Below are 25,783 nucleotides of genomic sequence, written 5' to 3' on the forward strand. Positions count from 1 at the left end.
TTGGCCTCCACATAAGATTGTTGAAGTTCAGTAAATGAGTAGGTAAGTACAGTAAACTCACATCACCAGTGACTGATGAGAACACAGTGTAATGGCGTGTTTTGCAGTGGTGCAACTGTGGTGTAGCACAGCCCCAGTTCTGTCTCTGTGTTAGCCACACACAGGACATACAGCTGTCTCTTAGCCTCCCAGAGACGCAGCTGAAAACGGTAGCATTAAAGCAGTTAGTGGCTGTAATGGGGATTTGTTTGGCGGCCTGGCAGGGCTAAATTAAGAGGGCTTACATGCTGTACTGATTGGGGGGGGGGAGACGACCGTAAGCACTGTTCTAAAAGACAACTCTGAAAGTGGAGTGCGTTTGTCCAGTTGCCTGGAAGATCAGGCAGAGAGAGAGGCAAATATTTGCATCTACCTGCATTAATAGCTGTGATTTGCTACGTTTTTTGGGTCAAGATCCAATTTAACACCTTCACCTAAAGACTTAGTTCGTTCATGACAACTGAATGACTTCTAATGCCGGGTTGCGCATATCCTGTATTTATTCTCATTAAGCCAACCTTTGAACCAGCAAAGCAGACATTTCGTTCTCATGCTAGCATAACACCCGTAATGGGTCCTGAGTTGACATTGTTGACCTCCCGGTGTATTTGTATTCTTACATGACATGTTACCAAGAATACCTGTTCCCGTGGTGCAGTGTGCCAAGTGGTATTTGTCCGTTTTCTCCACAGCAGAGTCGCTGAAGTCAGGCATTAGGAATGTAGGTGTGCCGATGAGACTGAGTGAAGTTACGTGCTCTGGGCGGGCCTCACCACCTGTTGCTACCTGCCTAAGTGTTTGCTCCTAAATTAAATCCAGAAAGCCGAAGCCCAGCACTCACAAAACCAAACACACACACATGCGCGCGCACACACGCGCTCCGTTCAAGTGCTTCCTGATGATGACTTCTAAATCTTGTGGTGTTTTGGGGGAAGGGTGATTCAGGGTGATGGGTGTTGAGGTGTGCACGCTGCGTCCCCACCCCCACCTGTGGATGAACAAAGCCACTCTGTGGAGGCATGAGTGATCAGTGAACCGTGTGCTGGGATGGGGGCTCTCTGGGGGTCTTTGGGTTGGAGGACGAGTGGCTGGCAATGCGGCGTCGGTGGTCAGCGATGCACTCATCTCGTTGAAGGTTGGAATACTGGCACTGTAGATAGAACTCTGTAATAAGTCTCTGCAGAGAAATGTGCTCATTGATGCATATTTATTTTGACTTGCCTTGACTTGACCTGATTGACAATTTGAAGAAAAAACCCCCACGTGTCATCCAGTTTTCTTTTATCTTGAATCAGACATGTATTAATGAGGATGGGATTCCCTTCGCTTCTCTCCCTCGCTCAGTCTCATTCACGTCCTGTGAATTCCTGCCAACAACGTTTCCTGTTACAACTTAACTTTGCGGTTGGAATTTGTCGGCCTGCTTTAAAATCTGCATATTGACAATTGATTTAAAATATGCATCTGCTTATACCAGCAGGGGGTGGGTGAGCCAGACTCCCAGCAGGTGATTATGTTCGAGACAAATGGACACTTTCAAGGAAATTGGGACAAACGGTACCACTGGGACGGTGCCCCCTCACCTGCTGCAGGAGAAATATGGAGAAAGCGAGATATTGAAAAGCATGAGCGGAGAGAAATCTGTTAATAACTGAATACAGCTCGTATTTGAGCATCTGCCACCGCAAATCTCAGCCAGGGTACATTTTGTTCGTTGGGACCGTGGTTGAGGAGGTGAGCAGCATCCTGCTGTTCTAGAAACAGTTCGCTTTTTCACCAGCAAGTCTGCAAACAGTTTGTTTGAGTTGCAATTTGGATCACTTTGTATGCAGTTTTTGTCAGTTCAGGGCCGATCAGTTTGTTCTGGGTAGAAAAAGATAAATCTGACACATCCTTCTCTTAATCGAGTCAGTGAACCCGGGCGTTGTGCTGTAAGATCTCTCCAAACCCAATTTGCAAGTCTCATGTTAAATAAGAATCGTGTTTGAACCAGGACGTCCAATTTATTTTCAGGAAAGTGATCAATGGCCTGTCGGCAGACAGCGCTCAGCTTAAAGAGCCTTAAGTAGGGCAGGCCATCCAGACTGACAAGGCGTAAAGATCTTTACCTTGTTCTCTGCCGATTGTGTTTGTCACTTACTTCCATTTGATACACTGAAGAGCGTTGGTGTTTGGGGAACTCAGAAGGACCGAGATAAGATTTTCTGACCGGGTTGCTTGCTGTGTAAACGGCCCCACAGGGCAGCACACAACAAGAAGACGATACAGGACCATTTCGTCAAGAGAGGCACGATGGAAGTAGTCAGACGGGGAATGTTGGTTGGCCATGAGGTTGGCACATAAGCAAAGTAGAAAAGCTAATTGCTAGCTAAATTCCCACTCTGTAATTTATGATAGTGGGAAAGCATGGTTAAGTCGGTCAGACTGGAAGTTTCGACCTCAAGGTTGTCCTCTCTCATTCCAAAAACCGCTTTGGATTCCCTGCACATAGAAATGCCCGCATGCATGCACATGCACGCGCACTCAGACAACCATACGCATGTGGGTTTTTTTTGCTCGCGTTGCATTTTCTTTTCTCATGAAATGGGAGTAAGTGGGAGGGGTGGCGATTGTGCTTCGCTACACTCGGACAGACTGGTCATTTTTATCTGAGTAGACATGAGCGGTGAAATGAAAAACCTAACAAACAAGCTGGCAACGCAGTTTCCCCCCCTCGCAAAGACAAAGACACCGGTGTCCTCTCTGAGCATCACAAACGCAGGGGCTCTCTGTTTCCACAGGCATTCTGGGACACTGTAGTGTACGGATGCTCATTTTTGAATAATGACGTAACACAAGCACATGGATTCAATTAGGCCTTTTTTTCTTTCTTTTTTTCTTAGCATGGGACCAAACTGGTTGTACTGTATCTGCTCTAAGGATGGAAAAAGTTGTGCGTTTTCTCCGTGTTACAGTTTACAAAGGGGGTGTTCTCCAGAGGGGGTGTACCAGATGATTTCTTTTAAAAGAGTTATGCACGAGTGTCGGGTCCTGTGCAATTCTGTGTAAAAGCTCCTCATTACCGCCTCCTTTCTTCTCGTTTGGTGCTTTTACGTCCCTGAGAGCATAAGTGGTGTTGTCACGATCGATAATGAGGGAGTGTGCTGCTCCAGAAATGCAGCGCTTGTCAGCGGCCAGCAACTCTATTTCTGTGTTGGCCTTTGATGGCACTTAATTTCCCTGCATGGTTATCCAAGGATTGGTCTTTATTTGAATGTGTCCCTCTGTGAAAGTTTTAGTTCGTGAACCGGGCAAATGGGTTAGGGTTAAAACATCTGTGCATCCGGAGGCCTTTTTCCCGTTTATTTAAAAAAATAGATTGTACTCTCTTTAGTGTCTGTTTAATTCTCTATTGATTGACTATTTGTCAATGTTGCGTTTTTCTTCAGTAAGTGCTAATGACTGTAACTATGATATTTGTCCAATTGCTCGTTGTGACTGTTAAAAAAAACCTAAATTACGTGAAAAGTAACATGATATAAATAAAAAAAACATCATAGTCAGTACAGTGAATGCAGCTGGAAATAATTGGTCCCTACAGAATGAAAGGAAGTACAGGAAAATTAGCAACCTCGTCTGATATAGTCTCAGACCTGAAACTGGATCCGATGTCTTCGCTCGTGTTCAGACACGTCAAACCCACACTGAGAGAGAGGGCTTAGCAGGAGGCGGGCTCCACACAATGCTTGGTGAAAGGCCCTTCTGTTGAAGAGGAACTTCTCTCCTCTCCCACAACAAGAGCAGCGTGACGCTCTTTGTAAGTGGATCATAGATATAAGTCAACATTTGAGCAGGGGGGGGGGGGTTTACCCTAATTGTAGTAGGTAAAGGAATGTTTGGCTCAGCTATGAGTCATTCGGGCTTTTAGCATCAATTTTGGAGAGGAACGACAAACCGCGTCTTATAGCGATACAGTGCTTACCTTACTGTTTATGCTGTCATTCTTTTATCGCCTCGGGCAGATGGAAACCATCAGCGCTGCAACAAACAGGCTCGCTGTTGTGGTGGCTCCCCATTTAGTGTGTGAACACTTTAATTGTTATGGTTTCGACATGAGGAGGGAGTGTGTGGGGTTCACCTGGTATTACACACCTTGTTGTCTGGAGACAGGGAGTCTACTCTCCCATATCGGAGATGGCATGTTCTCCAAAACAGGAAGGTGGTCTTTGTTCTAATAGTTGTTATGACACACAGTTGTGTACTCCATCTCTGTGGGAAACGGGCAACGCTTGTGGAGCTGTCGTTTGTGTTTCCAGCTCTGAGGGTTTGCATTGTTCGTCACGGTGCTCTTCCCCACTGCTTGTGCGACGAACCAGTCAAAGTCTCCAAATGTCACTGGAGTGCCAAGCAAGTTGACTCAAGCCTGATAATGGCTGTCTTTTGGGATGGATTAGTGATGGCACTGTGTTGAAAGCTTTTATTGAACGGCATACATTGTACATTCAGGTGTTTCACAATTCCTTCCTGGCAGTTGTGTGTTTTGATAAGTTGTAAATACATAAAAAAAAGATCTGCAATTAGTATTGTTTGTGATTAATCTGCTCATTACTTTCTTGATTTATCATTGTATCGATACAAAAAAGAAAATGATGAAAGATGCCAAAGTTGACTTATTAAATGTCAAAGATGTTCAATACCCACGAGGTGAAACCAGTAAAAATATCAGTTGATCCATCATTTGCTGCAGCTCTAATGTGTTCAATTCTTTGTTTTCTGATCATATTGTTTGAATCCCTCGGGACTAAAGTGCAGTAACAAATATGAAGAGAAAATTAGCTTCATCTGGATTGTGTGACGCAAATAAAGGCTGAAGGTTTGCCGGTTTGAAAGGCTGTATCTTCATCTCACCATTTGACCCTTTTGACTTCGCTCAGCTTGGTGCAGCATGGCTCGATAGATCTTCAGCAAACTCCATGACGGTTTGACACGATCCCACTGGTGAACTGTGGACTTTCTGTGTGCAGGGAAATAAAAGTTGATGAGGAAAAGAATTGGTGAAATGTAGCTGTCATTTGAAAAATCGATCCCCCAGTACGTCAAAGTGTCCTAAATACCTGACCAGACTGTAGATATGATCATTTATATCCATACGACAGCTGAATCCATCATAAAAGTCGTTGCACACAATACTATAATACTATAAACCGCAGCTGTAAAGCATTTCACCATCTTCCAATGGGAAATACTGGTTATACCATATTATCTGGAGTTCAAATTGGGTTCAAACAGATGGATTGCCTTTCAATGCTGCTTGACTTCATTTCTCTTTTTCGTCTCTTTTTTTCCTTTTAGACTCTTTCGTCAACAGCCAGGAATGGACATTGAGTCGGTCAGTGCCGGAGCTGAAAGTGGTGAGTAACTTTTCATATTTCTAACGGTCCCTCCGTCTGTTCGTCCTCCGGGGGTTTCGTCTTGCTGATCGTTTTTAAATGTCAATGGGAAAGCATGTTCTGCCCGTGTATTACTGGTTTAGCATTTCACACGAGCTGGAAACAGTCGAGAAATTGGCTGGACCTTTTCCCTGGCGCGTAAGTGGGTGATTTCTTTTTTTTTTTTTTTGTAATGAGATGCGTTGGCATGGAGACGCCGGATGGCTTGCAGCAGGACGCGAAATGAGTGACAGTTTTGGGCTAGACTGGTGACACATCCTGGGTCTGATCCCACCTGCCAGTGAAGCGCACACACACAGCCACTGCCAAATGAACAACTAACATCCTCACATGATTTAGTGCTTTCCACTCACAAAGACTAGCAGCCTTTAGAAACTGCACTCCACCATTCTGACAGTTGATATCATATTTACGTGTTTGGGGAATTCATTGTTTTGCCCCTTTGCAAAAAGAGAAAACTTCAATGGAATGAAAGAGGGGGGGGGGGGGCTTCAAACACTTCAAATGCGTCCTTGTTCATTTAAGGTTTCTCGGGTGTTAATCACCACATTGGTTTTTGTTCAACAGACTTGGAAAGAGTGAATGAAGTGACTCAAAAAGAAGCGATCATTCTATTCAAAGAAATGCTGTTTAGCGACAACGTAATGAAAATAAGTGGGCTCAGAAGCTTTTTAATACGGTGGCGTAATCTGTTTATTCTTCTCTTTGGTGCCATAATAATAATGATGGGGAAGTGTGAAATGATGATAGGCTGAGATGAGCTCTAAAACATCTGCTCCAGCTGTGAGCCGGCATTGTAGTTTTTACGATGGCAACTAAACTGTGGTCAAACCTTACTTTATTGCCCTCTTTTCATCATTAAATCCACTCTTTTAAAATATTCCCAGATCAAACCAAACCATCTGCAAAGAAGAGTGGCAGTTTTCTCCTTGAATAGTGCTTTTTCTTTTCTTTTCTTTTTTACAAAGGCTATACATCAGCAGGTCACAAAGCCCAACAGTTAAAACAGCAGGAACACTGGTTCGGTGGTACATTCAAAGTCGATTGTTGTCGACTCATTGCTTTCACCACACACAGCCTGCAACTTTTGCTAACTTAAAGCTTATTCATGGTTTATTCTGTTGGGGTACCACATGGTATATTTATACTTCAATTACACAGGGAGAAGGCTGGGAAAGGCCTGAAACCGATCTTTTCTCTTGAGCCTCAAACTTCCCTATAATTAGAACCATACCTGACTCTAACACCCACTAATGATCTAAAGAAGAAGAGGGCGACGGTGGGTAGAGGAGGAGGAGGAGGAGGAGATGAGGCATGTTGCAGCCTTTGTTCTTCCCCAGACACGCTGGCATCATCAGCCCACCCTCCGCCATGCATCACCCTGAAGGCGTTGTAGCTAGGTCTGGTGTAGACACCAGGGAGAGGAAGTAGGGGAAAGATTGCAACCACACCGTCCTATGTTAGAGGGCTATCCTCAAAACGTTTCAACCTCTTGCAGCCTGCGTGAAGAACCAAATGGTGGTTTTCTAGGTTTTGTTCCTTGACTGCAAACCAAATGTACTTTCTATTACTTCCCATTGTTTTCTTATAAAAATGTGTTGTTGAAATCAGTTTATACCAGTCTGGAATTCAAATTGACTCACAGAGAAGCGGTCCGTCACGGTGGCCATTGATTCACCTTTCGGTTTTGTGTTTGGTAATTACAGTCCAACCAACGTGACAGTTCTGAGGCAGATGACATTTCTCGTTACTTAGACTCTGACGTATACTTCAACATAAATCTATTGGATACAAACCAAGACAGGGCTGTGCAAAATACAGGTTTTACATTGACATTGTGATATGAGACTAGATGTCGTGTTGAATATTTGTTCTTGTAAAATGGCATTATGTGCGTTCTTTTGCTGGTTTTGACGCCGCCATTACAGTAAACTTGTATCATTTTCTGAACTTACCAGACTGTGCTATTATTTGCCTTTATCCACTTAGTCATCAAATCCACATTACTGAGAATTCTTTATCAAAAATCTCGTCGTCTCACAATTTTGTTGCAACATTGATATCGAGGTATTTGGTGAAAAACATTGCGATACTTGATTTTTCACTGAGCACTGAACTAATATGTCGACTTTATATTTACCAGCTGGGCTCTAATGGTGACGCTTCTGTTAACAGGAACTGTTATAAACACACACAAGGTCCACTCGCCTCGTATTTCTGGAGCTTGTAACAACGTCTCATGGCCTTACTCAGCGGATAGAGTCGCTGAGCGAGGTGGAAAGCTCCGGAAACACAAAGTGAGACCACCTTGTGCTGAGACTTCTTTTTCTTTTTTTGTCAGGTCACCATTACCCCTCCAGTCTACATATGCTTCTGGTTTGTACCTGTCATGTTATGCCTGTCAGCGATAATCACAGTATTTTGCTCTTGGCCTTGCAGGGCATTGTGGGAAATCTGTCCAGTGGGAAGTCTGCTTTGGTCCACCGGTACTTGACGGGCACATATGTGCAGGAGGAGTCTCCCGAAGGTAAGAGTCTGCTGTTGGAGGTGCAGGTCAGGAGGCGATTGTGAGCTTGTCAGAAAACCACAAAGATTCCGATCAATGCAGCGTGTTTACTCCGGCTTTCGTCTTCTAATTTATCTTGTCATATGAAATACGTGGCCGCTGACGAGTGAACACCTTTTGTTTGCCTCTCATAAATTAAGAGAAGCCTTGTTATTAGATTGATGTCAATCTGATGTCTTCTAAAATCATTTGATTGATGAAATTATACAGAAACCCGCCAGCTGGTAAATTAGTTTTCTTTTGTTTTACACGAGAAGAAAGTCGAGCATGTTGTCACTGATTGCTTCTCGGTGCAGACGGATAACCATATTAGGATGTGTGTATTAGGATATTTACATGGAGCACGGTGCCTTGCGAGAGTGCTTTTCTAATTCGTTTGTGTGGAAATGTTGTGTGTTGGATGAAATGAAGCTTCCGGATGCAAAAACTGATAGTTGGCTGGGTTCATTTTCATAAATTAGCTTTCTCCTCCTCCACTGAGATTGGTGAGATAATGACAAAGCATAACATTTCCAGTAAATTAGGGCTTACTCATTGTTAAAACTCAAAGTAAAACTAAACCTGCGACATCTTTTTGTCTGTAAATCAAAGTTTTAGTATCAATCATTCACCGTTTGTGCTGATGGAGAATGGATCCGTTTAGTTTCGTGAGGTCTATTTTCAGAAGGGCGACCCTCTTCCTTTGTAACTCACTCTGAGATTTAAAAAAATAAAATATTCTTCCAACTTATCAGCAGCATCATGAGAATGCCCCCTTCTGGCCTGAAAGGTAAGTCCTCCTCTCAGAAACCTTCAGCGATGTTGGTAAACCCGGAGTGAGCTGCTGATCTTTGAAGGGTTTTGCACTGTTTCATTTTCCTGTAATTATAGTGAGGATGAGACGTGAAGTGCATAATTAGTTTCTGGCATTTTGCTGCAACCAAGGGAGGAAAAAAAAATCCTCGTGGCTTAATTAGTCCTTAAGAAATCAATGGCGGTAAATGCGTTGCTGCTGTAACCACGGGCTCAGATATGTCGTCCCTTTACGTTGCTGTGATACAACATAGACCTGTCCCATAATCAGCTGCTGCTCAACCGCTCTTTGTTTTTGATTCATTGTACACGCTTTAACGCTGGCTCAGCCGTTTCTGCAGTGTTTTTGTTTCTGAAGCTTTTGCTGTGATATCTGGGAAAAAAAAAAGGGTACTGGGGTGTGTTGCCATGGCAACACCGGATGGAGCTCCGTTGGATTGTGGCTCTGTGTCAAGGTCTAAGCCTCCGTGTAAGCGGAGTATGCTTACTGCGTGCTAACTCACCGGCCCTCTGTAGGCTGGCTGCAAGGTCATTAGTCGCCTCTTTTAAAAAAAAATCTTTTTTTTATGTAAGATGGAGACACATTTGAACCACGCTGTAGAGAAGTGCGATGGTAAAAGAGGTCTGCTGCCTCGATTAGTATCATTATTGTCATTCACAGCACAGGCTTTCTGTCTTGGCTCTGCTCTAAATAAAGAGAACAGCATCCCGGATGATTACACAACTGAAATGTTTACTTCGATTTCCACCCGTGTTTCCACCACAGCCGCATGCTTTCGGTACAGACACTGATTTCAGAGAGACTTTCCATAATCTGTTCTGCCGTATATGCATATGCCGCCAAGCTCCGTATTCTGATACATCTTTTGGTTTTGCTGTGTCGTTCTGATCCAGTCACTGTGTAATTAGATCCTCCTCGTCTTTTTTTTATTTCTTTTTTTTTTAAACAGGATTCAGAGACACACAGACACGTGGTTTCTCAGTCCTTTGTCTGAATCTCCAAAGCTCTGTGATTTGAGTTTGAAAAAGAAAAAAGCTGGCTGGTGGTACGTGACTCTCTCTCTCTGTTACGCAACCAGCATCCAGCATCCAGCAGGGCTCCAGAGCCGGTGCAAAAGGGCTGGGAGGATCCCCTATTTGCCAAGCGGGCTAAAGTGGACTTAACAGGGTGGAAGTGTGGCTCAAGTGGATATGTATTGCTTGCTGCGATCGGAATACTCTCCGCCTCTTAAAACATGACGGGGCCCGGCTACTGTGTGGCCCTCACCACTCTCTCTGTGATGTAAGACCTGGAGTTCTTGATATGGAGGCTGCACAGCGTGAACTCCGACACTCTTATTATCCATGAATATCTTAGCTGACGGGGCCGCTTATGAAACTCCCGAGACAAGTGTAACAGGTGTACTTTTAATCAGCACATCTGCTGTCTTCAGCACAATTTGTTCGATCTGTTTCATGATCATTCCTAGAAGCTTTTTTAAATTTATATGTGCAAATGCATTTTCGTATTCATAAGGCACTGTGTTTTCCCACCCAGGGACATCCATAGCCTCACGACTTTCTCATTTGAATATTTTTAATCTCTGCAGGATCGCAGACCATTTAAATGATATGCGAAATCTAATTTAGTGCATAGCTCTCCCATTGATCTCTTCTTTATCTGCAGCCGGCTTCGCCAGCAGCGAGGAATATGTATTTCTATTGGAGGAGAGACGGAGACGAGGAGAGGGAGATCGTCAAGGCTACACGGGGGCCGAGTGTGAGCTCGCTACTCTCCTGTGGCCGTGGCGTGACCTGAGGCAAACCGGTTCATCGAGTTTTCGCCTCTGGTTTTATCTCCCATCGCTTCCGTTCCTTCGTCTCTTTGCAATACGAGATTATGTTAAGCAAAGTGTAATGACTTATGTTGATGCCGTGAAAAGCCAATCTTCTCTGTAGCTCGCGCGGTGAAGCGACGGCCTGAACGTGCAGTCTGATAACGAAGTGAAGTGAAAGTTGGGCTTTTTTTCCGGGGACCTGTGGCTGTGCGGTGACGCTGACTGAACCTGTTCACTCAGCAGCTGTGCAGTAAATGAGCTAAATGGCAATTTCTCGCCCACCTAATTGGCTCCAGAGAGACCTGGCTTCCTGTCGGCAGGTGATCCTCGCGGCAACGCACCCAGGGGGTCTAAATTGAGAACTGCACTTCGACTCGCACGCCATCTCGCCCAAACTTTTATGGGCCATGTCAAGCTGTGTTTTGATATTAACTTTGGTATCTGGAACATCCTCATTGTTTTTAGGATTTATGAGATGTGTCTGCACGTCTTTTTTTCTCCCCTTGGGGGAAACCCTGGTGGTCAGTTATTACATCCGTAGACCATTTTCCAGCATCATCTTGTGCCAGACTTACCGCCTTGACAGAATCTTCTTGGAACAATCACAAATATTTGACGAATGTCTCTTTCTCAGGTGGACGCTTCAAGAAAGAAATCGTGGTGGATGGACAGAGCTACCTGCTTCTGATCAGAGATGAAGGAGGGCCTCCAGAACTGCAGGTAAGAGTGTTGATTCTTGAGAAGAAGAAACATCTCTTTACTCTAAAGCTGCAAGATGTGTCAGACAGGAACGGTCTGCAAACCTCGTAGTAGTTTAATCAACTAATCTGTGGTTTTTTCTTGTTGTTTATTATGCTTTTTAACTTTAACTTTTAAAAGATGTCGTACGAGCGTAAGTCGACGAAGAATTTCTTTGGTCTAAAACAGCCTTAATGAGTAGGCAGGAAGTGTTCAGAGACAGACCATTACTTCTCTGCTGGACTGTTTGCAGCAGCACAACAGATCAATGAGCAAGCCAAGCCAAAAATAATGTGTGTGGTCTAAGGGCCAGCGCAGCATCCAATACGTTATTACGTGCAATATGAAGAGAAATGGAGCTCCAGTTTCATCCACAGTGGGCTTCACACTGAGTCTTCATAAGAGATCATGCAATTGATATTTTCATACTGATGCTATTTCATTCTTTTCCAATGGAAAGACATCGCCTCCTGCTTAGCATTGTGCAGTGTCAGCGCAGGCATCAGACTGATTCTTGAGCCATGTTTTACCAGAAAGTGTTGGGTTTCACCTCCCATTTACAGATCTTACAGGACTTAAATGTACTTCACATAGGATGTTTACTTCTACTTCATCCATTCTGGGTTATCCTTTTTCTTGAAGTTTTGAAAAAATCATACAAACGAATGGTTGAAATTTAGAACAATGGATCATATTGTATTTATTTGTATTTTATTCAGTTCCATGTTTTGCATCGTAAGTCTTAATCTGCAAGTAACTAGCATCTAAAGCTGTCTAAAAAGATTGTCAAATGAGTTACAAATGCAATGTTTTGCTGTTTTGGTTCCCTCGGCCTTCAGCTGTGTTGTTTCCAGATGCAGCAGACAGCTGCTTGTCACCAAAAAGCTCTGATAAACCGACTGCACGCCACCGATCCAGCGCCAAACGGCAGAAAGACAAAGCGGCAGCTTCCTGTCGAACACAGTGGAGCGTTTAGCTGCTAAAGAGCCAGGTTTCTCCCTCAGGAGCTGGCAGAAAGCGCAAACAGAAGTCAAAGAAAGTTGGACGTTTGTCAGGTGGTCAGAAACACGACTCCGAATGAATGCTAATTTTGCTCCGTGTCTACTGGAAGTGTAAATCTGTAGTTATCTGCGAACACTCACAAGATGATGACATATTGTTGGTGTGTTCTCAGCTTGGCCACAGTACAGTACTTACAGTAAAGGTACGTCGTTACTTATCACCTCTAGCAAAAACAAAACAGCGGTCTGTCTCTTTTTATGAACAAAGAGTCACATACAACACCTTCATGTGGCAAAACATGAGTCTTGGAATGTATTGAGTGCTTTTTGAATATCCCTCTGAGAGTTTTAGTCCTTAAATACTAAGTCTTTTGTAACTTTTGTTGCTTGAAATGAACAAAACCCGAATAAAATCTAAAGATTTTGATTCGAAAGAAGGATATTTAATGAGCAGATTCAATGCTGAAATGCGATCAAACCCCCTGGAATACAAAAACGACTTGTTTGTGGCTTTTCTCCCAAGAGTCGATGTTTCTCGCCACCCGTCGGGGTGAACTGACCGTGCGTTTCCATCAGCAGCTATTGTCACCTGGCAAAGCTTCGACTTTACGCTCAGTGAGATGAGGGAATAGAAATGAGTTTGGTTTAGTTGCCTGTATAATTAGTGGCATAATTGAAGGCCTCCATTATGTTCACAGGAAGCTGAGCAGAGTTGTGGCTCGGAGGCTTGATTTTTCCATTCATTCCCTATTGGGGGTCTGAGTGAGGTGTGAAAGCTGAATGGAGAAAGAGGGCAGTACGGCTACCACTTGATTGTCACTGCTAGCTCGACTCTGAGCTCTGCTTGGCCTCTTCCCCACAATGAATGGTGATTAGGATTGATTTCCTGCGCTCAAGGGGAAACCTCTCTGCCCTCGTTTGATCATAAAGTACGCTGAGATTGTCTGCGTATATGACGCAGATACAAAGATTCCTAAATTACGACAGCAGTGGGAATACAGATACGGACGCAGTAGTCGCGTTAACTCATTCGCTTTCATATCACCGGGTGACGGTCCTTGTGTTGCGGCTGCTGCTACGCTGCCCCCTTCTGTCTGCATGTGTGAACGTCAGTCCAAAGAAGGCCTGCAACACTGACTGTAACAGGAAAAACCTCGACTTAAGATCCATCGCCTATTTCAGCGGCCCCATTATAAGAACTAATTTTATTCATTAAAAAAGTTTTAAGACATAATTATTTCAAAATCATTTGCCTCTGAATAGTTGTCCCACAAAAAGAAGTTTAATAACTATAATAAAATGGTTTAATGTTCATCTATTACTTCTAGGATCGATGTTCATGCAACTTTTATGTTTCAAAAGTTTAGTAACTACTTATGAAATGGACTTTGTTCCGTCACAGTTCATGCTGGAGACTAGTTCACCTTTACAGGCAGATGAATGTGAAAACAGCCTTCGAGTGTCAAAACTGTGCACACGCATCAACTGCACAGTGAAGCGCCAACATCCAAGTGAAGTGACGAGAAGCAGTTCTGAGGCAATAAAACAAACGTCACGTGAAAGTTTCTCGTGCAACGACGTGGCCTCTTGTATTCACGGCGCTTCAACGTGTCGCCTCTGCTCTGCCCTCAGTTTGCTGCCTGGGTGGATGCGGTGGTGTTCGTCTTCAGCCTGGAGGATGAGATCAGCTTCCAGACCGTCTACAATTACTTCCTGCGCCTCTCCAGCTACAGGAACACAGCCGAGGTCCCCATGGTCCTCGTTGGAACACAAGGTGCTCTTCCTACGTCTGGCGTGCACGTTTCTCTACTCTGTGTCCTTGCGCCTCATCACACAGTGAACATCAATCCTACACACGGCATCCTGCTGCCGGAAATACATTCCTAAAAACAGTCCTCAACAAACGCACTATTTATACCTCTTTTAGTCATGTTTCTAAAACACGACAGTGCCCAGTTGTTTTAGCCTGTGTTCAAAGTTAAAGTGTATGTTTTTGTGAAATGAATTGACTTCAGAATATCACCAGCCTCATCCTTTAAGTACCGGTAATATATTTTCTTCTCTCAGACGCAATCAGTGCTGCCAACCCCAGAGTGATCGATGACTCGCGGGCCAGAAAGCTGTCGAATGACCTGAAGCGCTGCACGTATTATGAGACCTGCTCCACCTACGGCCTGAACGTGGAGAGAGTCTTCCAGGACGGTGAGCGGGGGGGGCCAAACTGAATGGAAATGGCTGAGACAGCAAGTAGAAGGTGTAGCTTGTGAATAATTAGTTGGTTGAAGCCCTAGTTTTACCTTATTGTCTTATTCACATGCTTCACTCAAAGCAAGCACAAAGGCTTTGTTTATTCATTGAGATCCGAGTGATTCTTAAACATCACAAAAGCTAAATCACATTTCAGATGAACAACTTCCAATCTGACAAATTTGATGGAAAGATTGTGATTTTTTGACAATTTCTTGACTCAACAAAATATCAGCGTTCTGTATGAACGATGTGAACGCCACTTGGATACCGGATGTGTTCACCGTATTCCCGTTTCAAGGACTGTTGTCAAATTATGTCCAACTTGTGCAGATAAATTCTGAGTTAGTTTCATTGGCAAAACATTACATCAACTTCTGTAATCTTGGATCAACATTTTCCTTTGCAACCTCCGTGTGCCACGCTGTTCAACGTGAATAGAATTAGCTTCGCATGTTTTTTTTTCTCCGCTACGCTTGCTCATTGAAAAGGACTTGATGCTGTTGAGCATGTACGAGCATCGATGGCCGTGTGACTTGTGCAGAGCGGCGCGCGTACACATTGATCTTCTTTATGCTGTGTGGTCAGCGGCTATGATGAGCAGAATACTCTGTGAGCAGTAGAGGAGCAGGCTCATCTTAATTAATAACACAGCAGGCATTTCAAAACGTCAAGCGCTGCAAGCTTAAACCGCGATGGAGGATTGCATACAAATGCGGAGCTGGAAGCTAAAAACACCGGTTAATATTCAGCCGTGTGTGACTGGTGCAATGCCCTCTTAATGTCTCTTAAAAGAATCGGGGAACTCTGCGTTTGAAGTCATGAAACCGTCGCGTGGAAACTCGGCGTGAACTCCGGCACATTATCCCCTCAGGCTGCAGCTCCTCTGAAAGCCTGGCATCCCTCCACAAAACATCTGAATATGTAACACAACGTTGGCTTGATGCACAGGCACGCTGTCTCTGCCGTAATTGCTTCCCGAAGCCCAATTTGAAATAATTGAAAGAGGTGAAGGAGTGCTGGCTGTTTTGGAGACGTCGCTCCGGCTCACTCTTCTCTCCGTGTTCGCCACGCTGCAGCAGGCAGCCGGGCGCCGTGGTCCCATCTGTCAGCGCAACTTCAAATCATCTCTCCTTTTTTTTTTTTTCCCCCCCTCGGTGCTAATTCACGTCACGCAGCCGCGAGCATCGCCGCTCTCTCGCTCCACCCGGCCCCTCGCACGAGCGTGCTGCCAATTAGATGACGGGGGCTGCACGGAAAATCAGGTTGTTCAGGTGGTGACAACAGTCCCATTTGGCCAAGTTCGCTGTCCAGGGCTCAGTGAATGACACGGAAAAAATTGCAAGCATCATTTTGTATGATTACAACCCCCCCCCCCCAGGAGATATGGATGAGACTCTTTTGCAGTGTGTTGCTTATTACCTGACTGGAAAGCAAATGGCCCGAGGTGTTTTGTGATAATGTGCTCATATGCCTCTTCGTCTGGGTGGAATTAGCTTTGCTTACTTTGCTGAGCTTTATTTGATTATTGTGCCGTTAGTGTTCTGTTTGTGAGGAAACAAGAGGAAAATAGTGTGAAGGAAGAGGCCTGATTACACGTTCCACGTCACGCATCCTGCAGCAGCACGGCAGCAGAACAAACATGGCAGCTGTTTGGAATTGGACTCTTGAACCGTAATTTCTGTTCATTTGAAGATCTTTTCACCAAGTCAAGTTATTTATTAAACACTGGTATCGCTTCTCGGTATCAGCTGACACCTCAAGCCAAAGTATTGCTGCCAAAAGCATCTTTTGACTCTGATGTCGATGTTTCGACCAACATATCGAAAGCCTCTCCTGATACAATTCATTTACATTGACATGTAAATAACACTACATGCGTAATCAGAGTAAACCTGAAGTGGAACTGCTTTAACGAATGATTTAATCATCTGTGTGTTCCAGACTCCGAACTAAATATTAAAGGGCCAGTTCACCGAATGCACTGTATCTGTAACTTCATAACCGTTATACAAACAAATAAAACAACTGAAAATATCTATCTGCACAGCGACTTACTAAAATTAAGTAAGAAAATATGTTTTTTTGGGGGGGGGGCTGACTCTTTAAGTGACGACAGGTGAGGAGACTGCCCTTTCAATAAGACATGCTGTTTCTTAACTTAAAATAATGAGATATCTTACTCAAGACTCAATATAAAACATGTTGGGACTATTTCTCCGAGATGGTTTGTACTGATTAGTTGGACGACCACCTGTTTCTTTCATGTGATCTTCGGCTGCACATTCACCAAATTCTTTTGTCGTGAAAACAAAAGTCTCGATCCAAATCTTGATGGAACCGAGAGACGGCACTGTACTTTTAAAGGTTCCTGCTGGTGCAAAACATTTTTATTTGAGCAGTTTATGTTGAATAAATGCAGCCAATCTCTGCTCCATGACTAACAGATGCTTTTTGTTTATTACCATTATATGTATCATTATGTATCAAGTCACTCACACTCAATGCAATGTAACGTAACCTGTGAATGCTCTCTGAGTTCCTTCACTGACGGTCATTTATGTGAGGAAGACCGGCTTAACGAACAATGCGTTGCTGTGTCTCTTCTCCAGTTGCCCAGAAGGTCGTGGCCATGAGGAAAAAGCAGCAGCTCTCCATCGGCCCGTGCAAATCTCTCCCCAACTCTCCCAGCCACTCGTCAGTCCCCGCTGCATCCATCCCGTCTGTTCACATTAACCAGGTAAGATCCAAACCATCAGCACACAGTTCACTCATCACGCCGTTCTATGATTGCGTCTAAGAGCTTCATGCTGTCATTGAAGGGATGTTCTCTGTTTATGTAATTCTTCTTATAATCGTGACTTCTTTTATCAGCGTGGGAAAATAAATAGAATGTCCCTCAGTATAAAGACTTTCAATCCCTCCATCTCTCTCGCTCTCTCGCTCTCTCTTCCCTCCTCCCTTCCTCTGATTCCGCCGGTTCCTCTTAATCTCTCTCGCCCCCCAGGCGGCCAATGGTGGGGGTGCGTTCAGCGACTACTCCTCCTCCGTTCCCTCCACCCCCAGCATAAGTCAGCGGGAGATGCGCATCGAGACCATCGCCTCCTCCAACACGCCCACGCCCATCCGCAAGCAGTCGAAGCGCCGCTCCAACATTTTCACAGTAAGTATGCGACAGCTGATGCAAAGCAACACCCACTCACACTACTAGGAGGCATGCTTTGCCAGAGCACACTTTGTCCACCAGAGGGAGACAGGTCGCTCGAAATGCATCTCGGCCACCTCTCCTGCCTCCTATGCAGGCAAAGAAAAAAAGCGTCTTGTTCACACAGCACAAAGGGCAAAAAGGAGAAAAAGACGAAGTAGAAATTAGATTAGATCCCCGAAAATGCTCCAAAGGAATAAACTCTTCTTTCAAAGCAAATATCAAAGATAAGCACTGTGGGAAATAAAAGCTCTTTTCATGTCCTTTTTCTTTTCTAATTGGATGTAGTACGTGCACATGGATTACGTTTCTCATCTCACCCATAACAAACTAGGCCCTCTGCACTGTCTAAATCTTTGACCTCCCTCCCCCTCCCCCTCTTATTTTTACTAGATCCTTTCTTTGCAGTGACTTCCCTTTTGGGCAGAAACGGCAGCAACAAACCGCCACCTCTCCTGCCCGACCGAGCTAAACTAAAAAAAAGTCCGAGCCAGCCAATGCCCTGTTAGCGCGCTGCCAGTAACGCATGCCCTTCACCCTCCGACGCCCCAGCTCCAGATAGAAATCCTCACCCAGCCACGAACCGTCTAAACAACTCCCCCCAAACCTCACCCCGCTTACTTCTACTCCGGCCCAAATCCGATCTCGACCAGCAGGAATTACCGCACCAGTACCCCGACCCTTGTCTGCCTGCTCTTTACCCCATGTCCTGTCGTATTCGCCCTTTGCTCTAACCAATAGCATATGTGTGCACTAACCACTCTAACTTCCTTAGCTGTCCTAAGCTTGTCTTTTACTTGTAGCCTCTGCCCTTCTTCTTCTACCCAGCCTGCTCCCCCCCCCCCTTTCCTCCTCTCTTCCCTCCTACACCAGCCTTCTTCTCTGCTGCTAAGCCTTTCCTAATCTCACGTAGTCCGCCTCTTTTCAAGCTCAGGGAGGTCTGCAGATTTTTTGTTTTGTTGTTTTAGTCCAAGAAATAGCGTTGTTGTCCTTCAAATCAATGAAATCATTCTTCAGAGAGCCTGTTTGTGCCTCCAAACTAAAAAAGAAGCCAACGATTTTTCACAATGCCTGAGTCAGCTTTTCCAAAGGTTTGCTGATCGTAGTGTTTTTTTGTTTCTCCAGCACTCTGTGAGCTTCGTGAGACAGAGCACAGGCTATGTGAGATGACTTCTTTCCTGGTACATCCACCCTTCCCCACCTTTTAAAAGAACTCCTCTCCTCCACCTGTCTTTCCTGTCCATCAGCGCTTTCTTCTGTCGCCCCTCTGACCCCTGTCTCCTATCTCCTACCTCCTTCTCCCCCTGTCTCTAGCCTCCCTCCTCCCTATCTATCCCCCCCGACTCCTCTCTGTCTCCTACTGCCTTCACCCTGTTACCCCAGCTGCTGTGGGAGCCGCAGGCTTTTTTGTGGCCTCCGAGCAGTACAGGCTGTGTGCTAGCTCCCCTTGTTCTCTCCCTTCCCCCCCCCTGCTAGGTAGTGACTAACCATGTCCACCAGAGAAATGAGCCTCTCCCCATCCGCGTCATGGAGATACCGAAGCACGCCACCTACCCAGTGTGGGTGCCGGAGTGGCAAGCCGAGCGGGAGTTTCAGCTCATGACCTTCTGAGGAGCAGCGAGCCGAGGGGTGGGAGAGGGGAGGGTGAGGGAGGAGGAGGAGGAGGAGGAGGAGGAGGAGGAGGAGGAGGGGACGGAAAGTTTACGGGGCGATGTCGACATTTCTTCAGTGACACTTGAGGAGTGCAGTGGGCTAAGGAGAGGAAGACTTGCAGTGCCAACCTTTTTGCCGTTACAAGAAACACCAGAGAGAGAAAATATTCCATCAACACAACAATATCGAGGATGTTCCTTTCCTAGCTTTGTCCGTTCTAAAAAAAACAAAAACAAGTCGACATCTGTGTTAGAAAGTTCTCTAAAACGTCCTGCTGCTCGCTGATAAGACGGCGGGCTGCCACTCACGTTTTCTAGCCACACTCTTGTAAGTAGTTCACTTTATGTTCGTTTTTGGGAGTTTAGAGAGAAAGTGTTCAATGAATGAAAATATGCCTTAATCTCATCAGCAGACGAGCTTTGACAGATCAATATCAGACTCACTTTAGTCATTACATACAATGTTTTTGATCTACTATAGCACAGGAGAATATTGCTGCAAGTAATAAATCTTCACTTGTAATCGGATATAAAAGTAATAATTGTCACATTTGTGGCACTGGCATTGGGACTCTTGAAATTAAAACAAATCCGTTGCTATGTGCAGCGTATTGAGTTCACAGTGTTTGAGAGAAAAGAATTATTACTTTTGGGTTCAGATTCTTTTTGGCCCAAGTTTAATCCGACGACAAAAATCATCAGATGTGGTTTATTAGAAACGCCCTTTTTAAAGTAGGTGAATCTTTTTATATTACACTTTTTATTTTATTTTTTATTTCAGGAAACTTAACTTTAAAGCTTTACTACAGAAGATCTTATCACTCCGTCTTTTCACCGCCCTCACCATCAACTTCACCAACCACAATCATTTCAAGCCAGTCTCTGCCATAACTGTCCTCGGCCACTAGGTGTCAGCACAGTACACGTTATTCTTTCCTAGCGCTTCCATGGTCAATAAGTCGAAACAATCGGTTTTGTAATCTGTCTGTGGTTTTCCTGACGTCTTCAGGCTGTCCGTCCCTTTTTGTGTTGAAAAGGCACACTGTTTAAGGAATTTAGAGGAATACTGCGGCATTTTTTATACTTAATTCTATCCCACTCATTCATTCATCTTCATTTAATCCATGTATTCATGTCTGCCATTTGACATTTGACGTGTCCCATTCCATGTTTTTACTCCCTTGACCTTTTACCAGATCTCCACGTATGAAACGAAACACAACCAAAACAAACAAAGAACAAAAAAAAAAAACATGACACTGTTTTTCAATATTTGCAGATTTGTGCTTCTATTTCCAACCTTTCTTCAACAAAAAGGGCTTCCCAACTCCTTCCGAATTAGAAGAGAATGATGGTTTAAAAAAAAAGAAGAGAGAAAGAGAGAGAGAGAGTCCCCCTGCTTTGCCAGACAGGATAGAGAGGAGATTATTTATTGAGGACTTACAGCTTGTCGCTGCTTTACCCTCGGTGCTTTATGGCGTTTAGGGTAATGCATAGAACTTGCACTATACGGAAACCATGTGACTTTGCGTCGAACGCGGCCTGAAGTCGAGTCCATTTTGGGTGTTTGAGCGCACTCAAAGTCGACTTTCAGAGACGGACTCTAGGGACTCTTCTGGAAATGCCCCGTCCACCACCTCCCCCCTCCCCCCTCCCCCCTCCCCCCCAAACTCCCATTCAGACATCCCACACAAACACACGCTGTACAGTCAAGTCTCTCTTGGAACTGTTATCCAGCCACCCAAAGGACACAACCTTTCCTCACATGACATCACACTGCCTTTCGCCATAAATGAGGACTCAAGGACTAGACGTGCCACGTTGTTGTTGTTTTTTTTGTTCTTCCTTTTCCGATTTTTGCCGACATTCGTTTGGTCCGTTTTTATTTGATTCCTTCTTATTTTCCAGGGAGTATTGAATGGAATTGAAAAACAATGTGGTATAAATGTATTATCATGGAGGTATTTCAGATCAGAGTAATTTGGGGTTATTTTATGAAGGCCTTCATAAACAGCAGGGTAGAGTGTTGAGGTATTACAGAGAGAGATCATATTGGATGACACTGGGTTGCACCGACTTGTATGAATGTAGTTAAACTTAACATTTGTTTTCCCTTTTATTTATTTGAAGTTATTTCTTTTTTGCACATTCAATTGTCTTTTATTCATTTATTTATTTTCATTTGATCTCAGTTTAGGTTTTGGTGCAAAGATTATGAACTCTTGCATAATCGCTTTTCTATCATGAACGGATTGACGAAACTATAGACTGCTGTATATCTTGTATTGTATTTTATTTACGATGGTACTCTATAAAAAGTACATACATATGAGGAGTATATGAAATAATGCCTTTATTGTTCATCCTATATTTTGTGGGAACTGCAATGTTTGGCTCAATCTGTTGAATATTTTGAAGTGAATTTGTGACTTGCTTTGTATGGTGTCTGTATAGAAGCTAAACAAGTCATCATTAAAAAAAATAAAATGTTGGAAAAAATATAAGCAGCAGAGTTGGTTTACTTGAACTCGGACTCTACCTCTTCTCCATTGGTGACTGGACATCTCATGTTCTGAGTGAGCCCATACACACTCATGTCTGTCCCTACCTGTGTCACATCTCGTTGTTTTGGGGTGGGAAAGTTATTCTTTTTTTTTTTAATGATTTATTTTCATGTGAAGTTAAATTTACTGTCTAACCGACTAACTTGTTTCCCCCCCCCACACACACACAGGCACGACCTGAAACTTGAAATGTTCATGTATTCTAACTTGACATTTGAATTGTTTGATATTTTTGCAAAGATGATTTTATGTCCCACCAGGTTTTTGCAGGTTGGGAGGAAGCTACTGAATCTGAAGTCTGCTGTGAAATAACCATGTTCCCTTCTCTCCCTTTGACCTGTTGTGAACTGTAATGTCACGGTGATGCATCAAAGGCCTGTGTCAGTGCGACTAAGCACAGCTGAAGCTGCGCTGCTCTTGTTGGTCTGCAGGTCCACTAAGGGCCCGCTCTGGGTCTCACACAGGGGAAAAGGATCCCCCCCCCCCTCATCCCCCCCCCCCCCCCCCCCCCCCCAAAGGGTTTCAGGGCTGAGTCATGACTCAATGTGTGGTCGTCCTTGGTCTCCTCTGTGTTGAGATGTCTATCGTGGTCTTGGTTTTTTGGTCTCTTTATGATTTTAATTTGAACTTGCACGTCGGTGTTACTGCTGTTTGTTCCGCTGGTCTGCTTGTCTGTTGATTTTCGAGCTTCTTTTTGAGACTTTTATTTTGCAATGTCGTGTTTCTCCACGAACACCGCAAATGCTCAAAACACAAACCCCTCACCTCCCCCTTCTCACCCCCAGTCTCTCTCTTTCTCTTTCTCTCTCTCTCCCACACACACACACACACACCAACATACGCCCCCAAAACTCACCTCACACCCCACATCTCCCCACTCTGCTTTGCCGTCAGTTTGTCGCTTCCGTTGCTGACTGACTTTCTTGTTTTCTTGCAGTCACGGAAAGCCAGTGAACAAGCAAAGAGCGTTGACAGTAAAACAGACAGCATAGGCAGTGGGAGGGCCATACCTATCAAGCAGGTAAGCCGCCTTCCTCATTTCTACCCTCTACCTTTCTCATAGATACCGTGGTAAGTGGGATCCCCTTTGGTGCTGTTGGATGTTGTTTAATGTTGATATGCTGTGTGTTAAGGATTTAATAACGGGGGATATAGGCTGTGGAGCTCGCTGGTGGGAATTGGTCGTGTGCTGTTGTAACCACTAGATGGCGACATAATACAACTTATCAAACTACCTCAATGCCAAGTGTAGCCGAGGACAAGAGAGACGAAGGCTGAGGGTTTAGATGTAGAGATTATTAGAGAAATAATTTGTGTAAATCACACGCCTACCAAATTAAAAAGGCGCAATCAGCTCGTTTCGGACCTCATACATTGCAGGTACAATGTAATAAAATCGTAATAAAAATAAACATTTTGCATGTTTCTTATTTTCAAACATAACTGAAAATAAAGGTTTGTTTTAACAACCAGCGTAAACGAACTTCTGAATAATTTTTTTAATAGAGCCAGTGATTGTGTGGCGTTAAGTCGTGTCCATCAGTTGGGGAGAGATGGTGCCAATCCTGTTCTGATGATAATCTTACATTTGGTTACACATTTTAATATAAAAACGTTTCGCCCCCGTGGAAATGCTATTGTTGTTATTGCTCATAATTGTGCGTTGGTAGTAGTTTTGCATAAAAGTTCATTCAGGCACATCCATATAATCAACTTTGACAGCTGTGATTAGCTTCAAATTAGATATCGTCGAAAGACGTCATTTTCTTCAGACTGTTTTTTAGGTAGTTTCACAATCGGTTACGTTGCGCTGCATTAAATGCAACAGACTCACTGACTGATTTACATTTAAACACAGTTACAACTTTTCCCCTTCTTGAAGGATTTTTGCCGGTATCTTAGTTATTTTTATTTTTTTTACATTTTTCTTTTATCTATTCAAGCTTTGCTTTAAAGGAGCGGTTTGCAAGTGCTGAACACTGAATTACACATCTGAGTGAGGATCATTTTCTAAAGGTCCGACCACAAGCGAAGGAGAAGTAATTGACACATTGATTAGTAATCACTTGTGATTATGTGAGGGCTTTTGAAAATGGGTCAGCATCATTATACTATCCTCTTCACCTGCGGAAGATAATGTCCCCTTTGAAAATGTTGAGCCAGACATCCTCTTTCCCTTTGGAAGAAAATTGTCACGGCTTTGGTTCGGCGGAAATAATGGCACTTGTGACACTTCCGAGCCCCCTCACTCAATCAAATATGGCTTTGAGGAAACCATGAGACACAGCATCTACCGGCCTCATCAGCCCGTCACTTATCGCACATGTTCACATAATAGATACAAACATCTCGTGGTGTTAAATTAAAATAAATTAATTCGTGTTCCATTTCTTTTACGTCAAAATTATACTTATTAATGTGATGTAATGTGCGCACCACCCTGGATAAATGGCTGGAAATAGATATTCAAACTTCATGGTGGCCGTTGTGCGAACCCGTCATCTCCGTAAAGCTCTTTTTTAGGTTTTTAACTAGATTCGTGTAAGTCTCTGCAGAAGCTGGCAAATCTGATAAGCGCAGGTGAGCAGGAGGTTGTTTTTCACACACAGGACAGAATCCCCCTCTGAGCCATCTTTACTGTAAACTCCCCCCCCCCCCCCCCCCATTCTTATCCACCACACTACGGGGAGGCTCTTCTCTAAAGTCCAGGGCCTGTTTCTCTGAGTATCATGGCAACTTTTGACAAGAGCCATCCCCCTCTTTATCTACAAAGGACTTTCAGAGAGGAGGGGGGTATACAGATGTGAAGGGAGGGGGTTAGTGGTGTTACTATCTCATCTCCAGGCCAGTCAAATGCACAATCAAGGAGATCAAAGTGTCAATGTGAGCTTAATTACCCCCCCCCCCCCACCACCACCACCTCTCCCCTTCTGCTCCCACCCCCCTCCTATCTATAAAAATAGTGAGTGAGGATAACAATGCCGTTACTGCCGAGGAGCCGCCAACAGCTCCTCTGCAGTGAGTGCATTCTTGCCCCATCACCGACCCCTCCCCTCCCAACCCAACACACACACACACACACACACACCCCTCCCGTCACAAAGGGCCGGCCTATCAGTCAGGCACAGTGGCAGGATGCAGCTTTTCTCCTGGTCGTCTGACAAAAGACGGGAAAGCTGTCTCCTCTGTGTAGATATGACAATTGTGTGAGCAGAGAGCACGTCTGGTGATCGGCCTGTTTCCTTATGTCGCACACGCTGAACACACTCATCTCTTTGTGTGCGCGTGTTGAAGGGAAGCACACGTGTTACCATTTGACGGCAAACGATCCCTTAAAGAGCAGACTGCTCAATCCCAATGTGGCAGACAATTGAACAATTATGATGACTTGTGTCAAATCGTTCTTGTTACTGAGAGACGTACCACAGCAAAACTGTTCAAATACAAGGACAGAAAAATGAGTCCGCACACGCAAAGATTTTCACATTATTGTCTTTGCATCTTTATTGATCTGCTTCCCAGCTCCGATGAATATATGAAGCTGCGCACTGATTGCATGCATCGATTAATGTATGCTTCAGTAAGGCCGTGAGATGAGCAACATATTTGCTTGTAAAACATGCATTATGAAGTCGCCAGAGGCCCTGTGACTGGATCATTTACTTTGTATGATTATAGAGTCATTTAAAAATGTGTTTCCAGTTATTTTATTGACTCATTTGAGAAGAGTCTG

At 44.2% G+C, this 25,783-nt stretch overlaps 1 protein-coding gene across 3 annotated transcripts in view; it reads left to right on the forward strand.

Annotated features, from left to right (window-relative positions):
* The window catches only part of agap3 (ArfGAP with GTPase domain, ankyrin repeat and PH domain 3), a 107,395-nt gene that overhangs the window by 41,002 nt on the left and 40,610 nt on the right, over positions 1–25,783 (forward strand). For 2 of the 3 annotated variants that reach the window (XM_079284371.1, XM_079284370.1), the window contains exons 2-9: positions 5,371–5,429; positions 7,908–7,995; positions 11,278–11,363; positions 14,015–14,156; positions 14,450–14,584; positions 17,242–17,369; positions 17,637–17,792; positions 22,988–23,071. In XM_079284371.1, coding sequence (XP_079140497.1) covers positions 5,371–5,429; positions 7,908–7,995; positions 11,278–11,363; positions 14,015–14,156; positions 14,450–14,584; positions 17,242–17,369; positions 17,637–17,792; positions 22,988–23,071 — 878 coding nt within the window. Of the gene's footprint in view, positions 1–5,370; positions 5,430–7,907; positions 7,996–11,277; positions 11,364–14,014; positions 14,157–14,449; positions 14,585–17,241; positions 17,370–17,636; positions 17,793–20,765; positions 21,834–22,987; positions 23,072–25,783 lie in introns of those variants that run through there. The other variant, XM_079284372.1, reaches the window with a different exon arrangement.

This window comes from Melanostigma gelatinosum, assembly GCF_949748355.1.
Source record: "Melanostigma gelatinosum genome assembly, chromosome: 15".
Lineage (NCBI taxonomy): Eukaryota > Metazoa > Chordata > Actinopteri > Perciformes > Zoarcidae > Melanostigma > Melanostigma gelatinosum.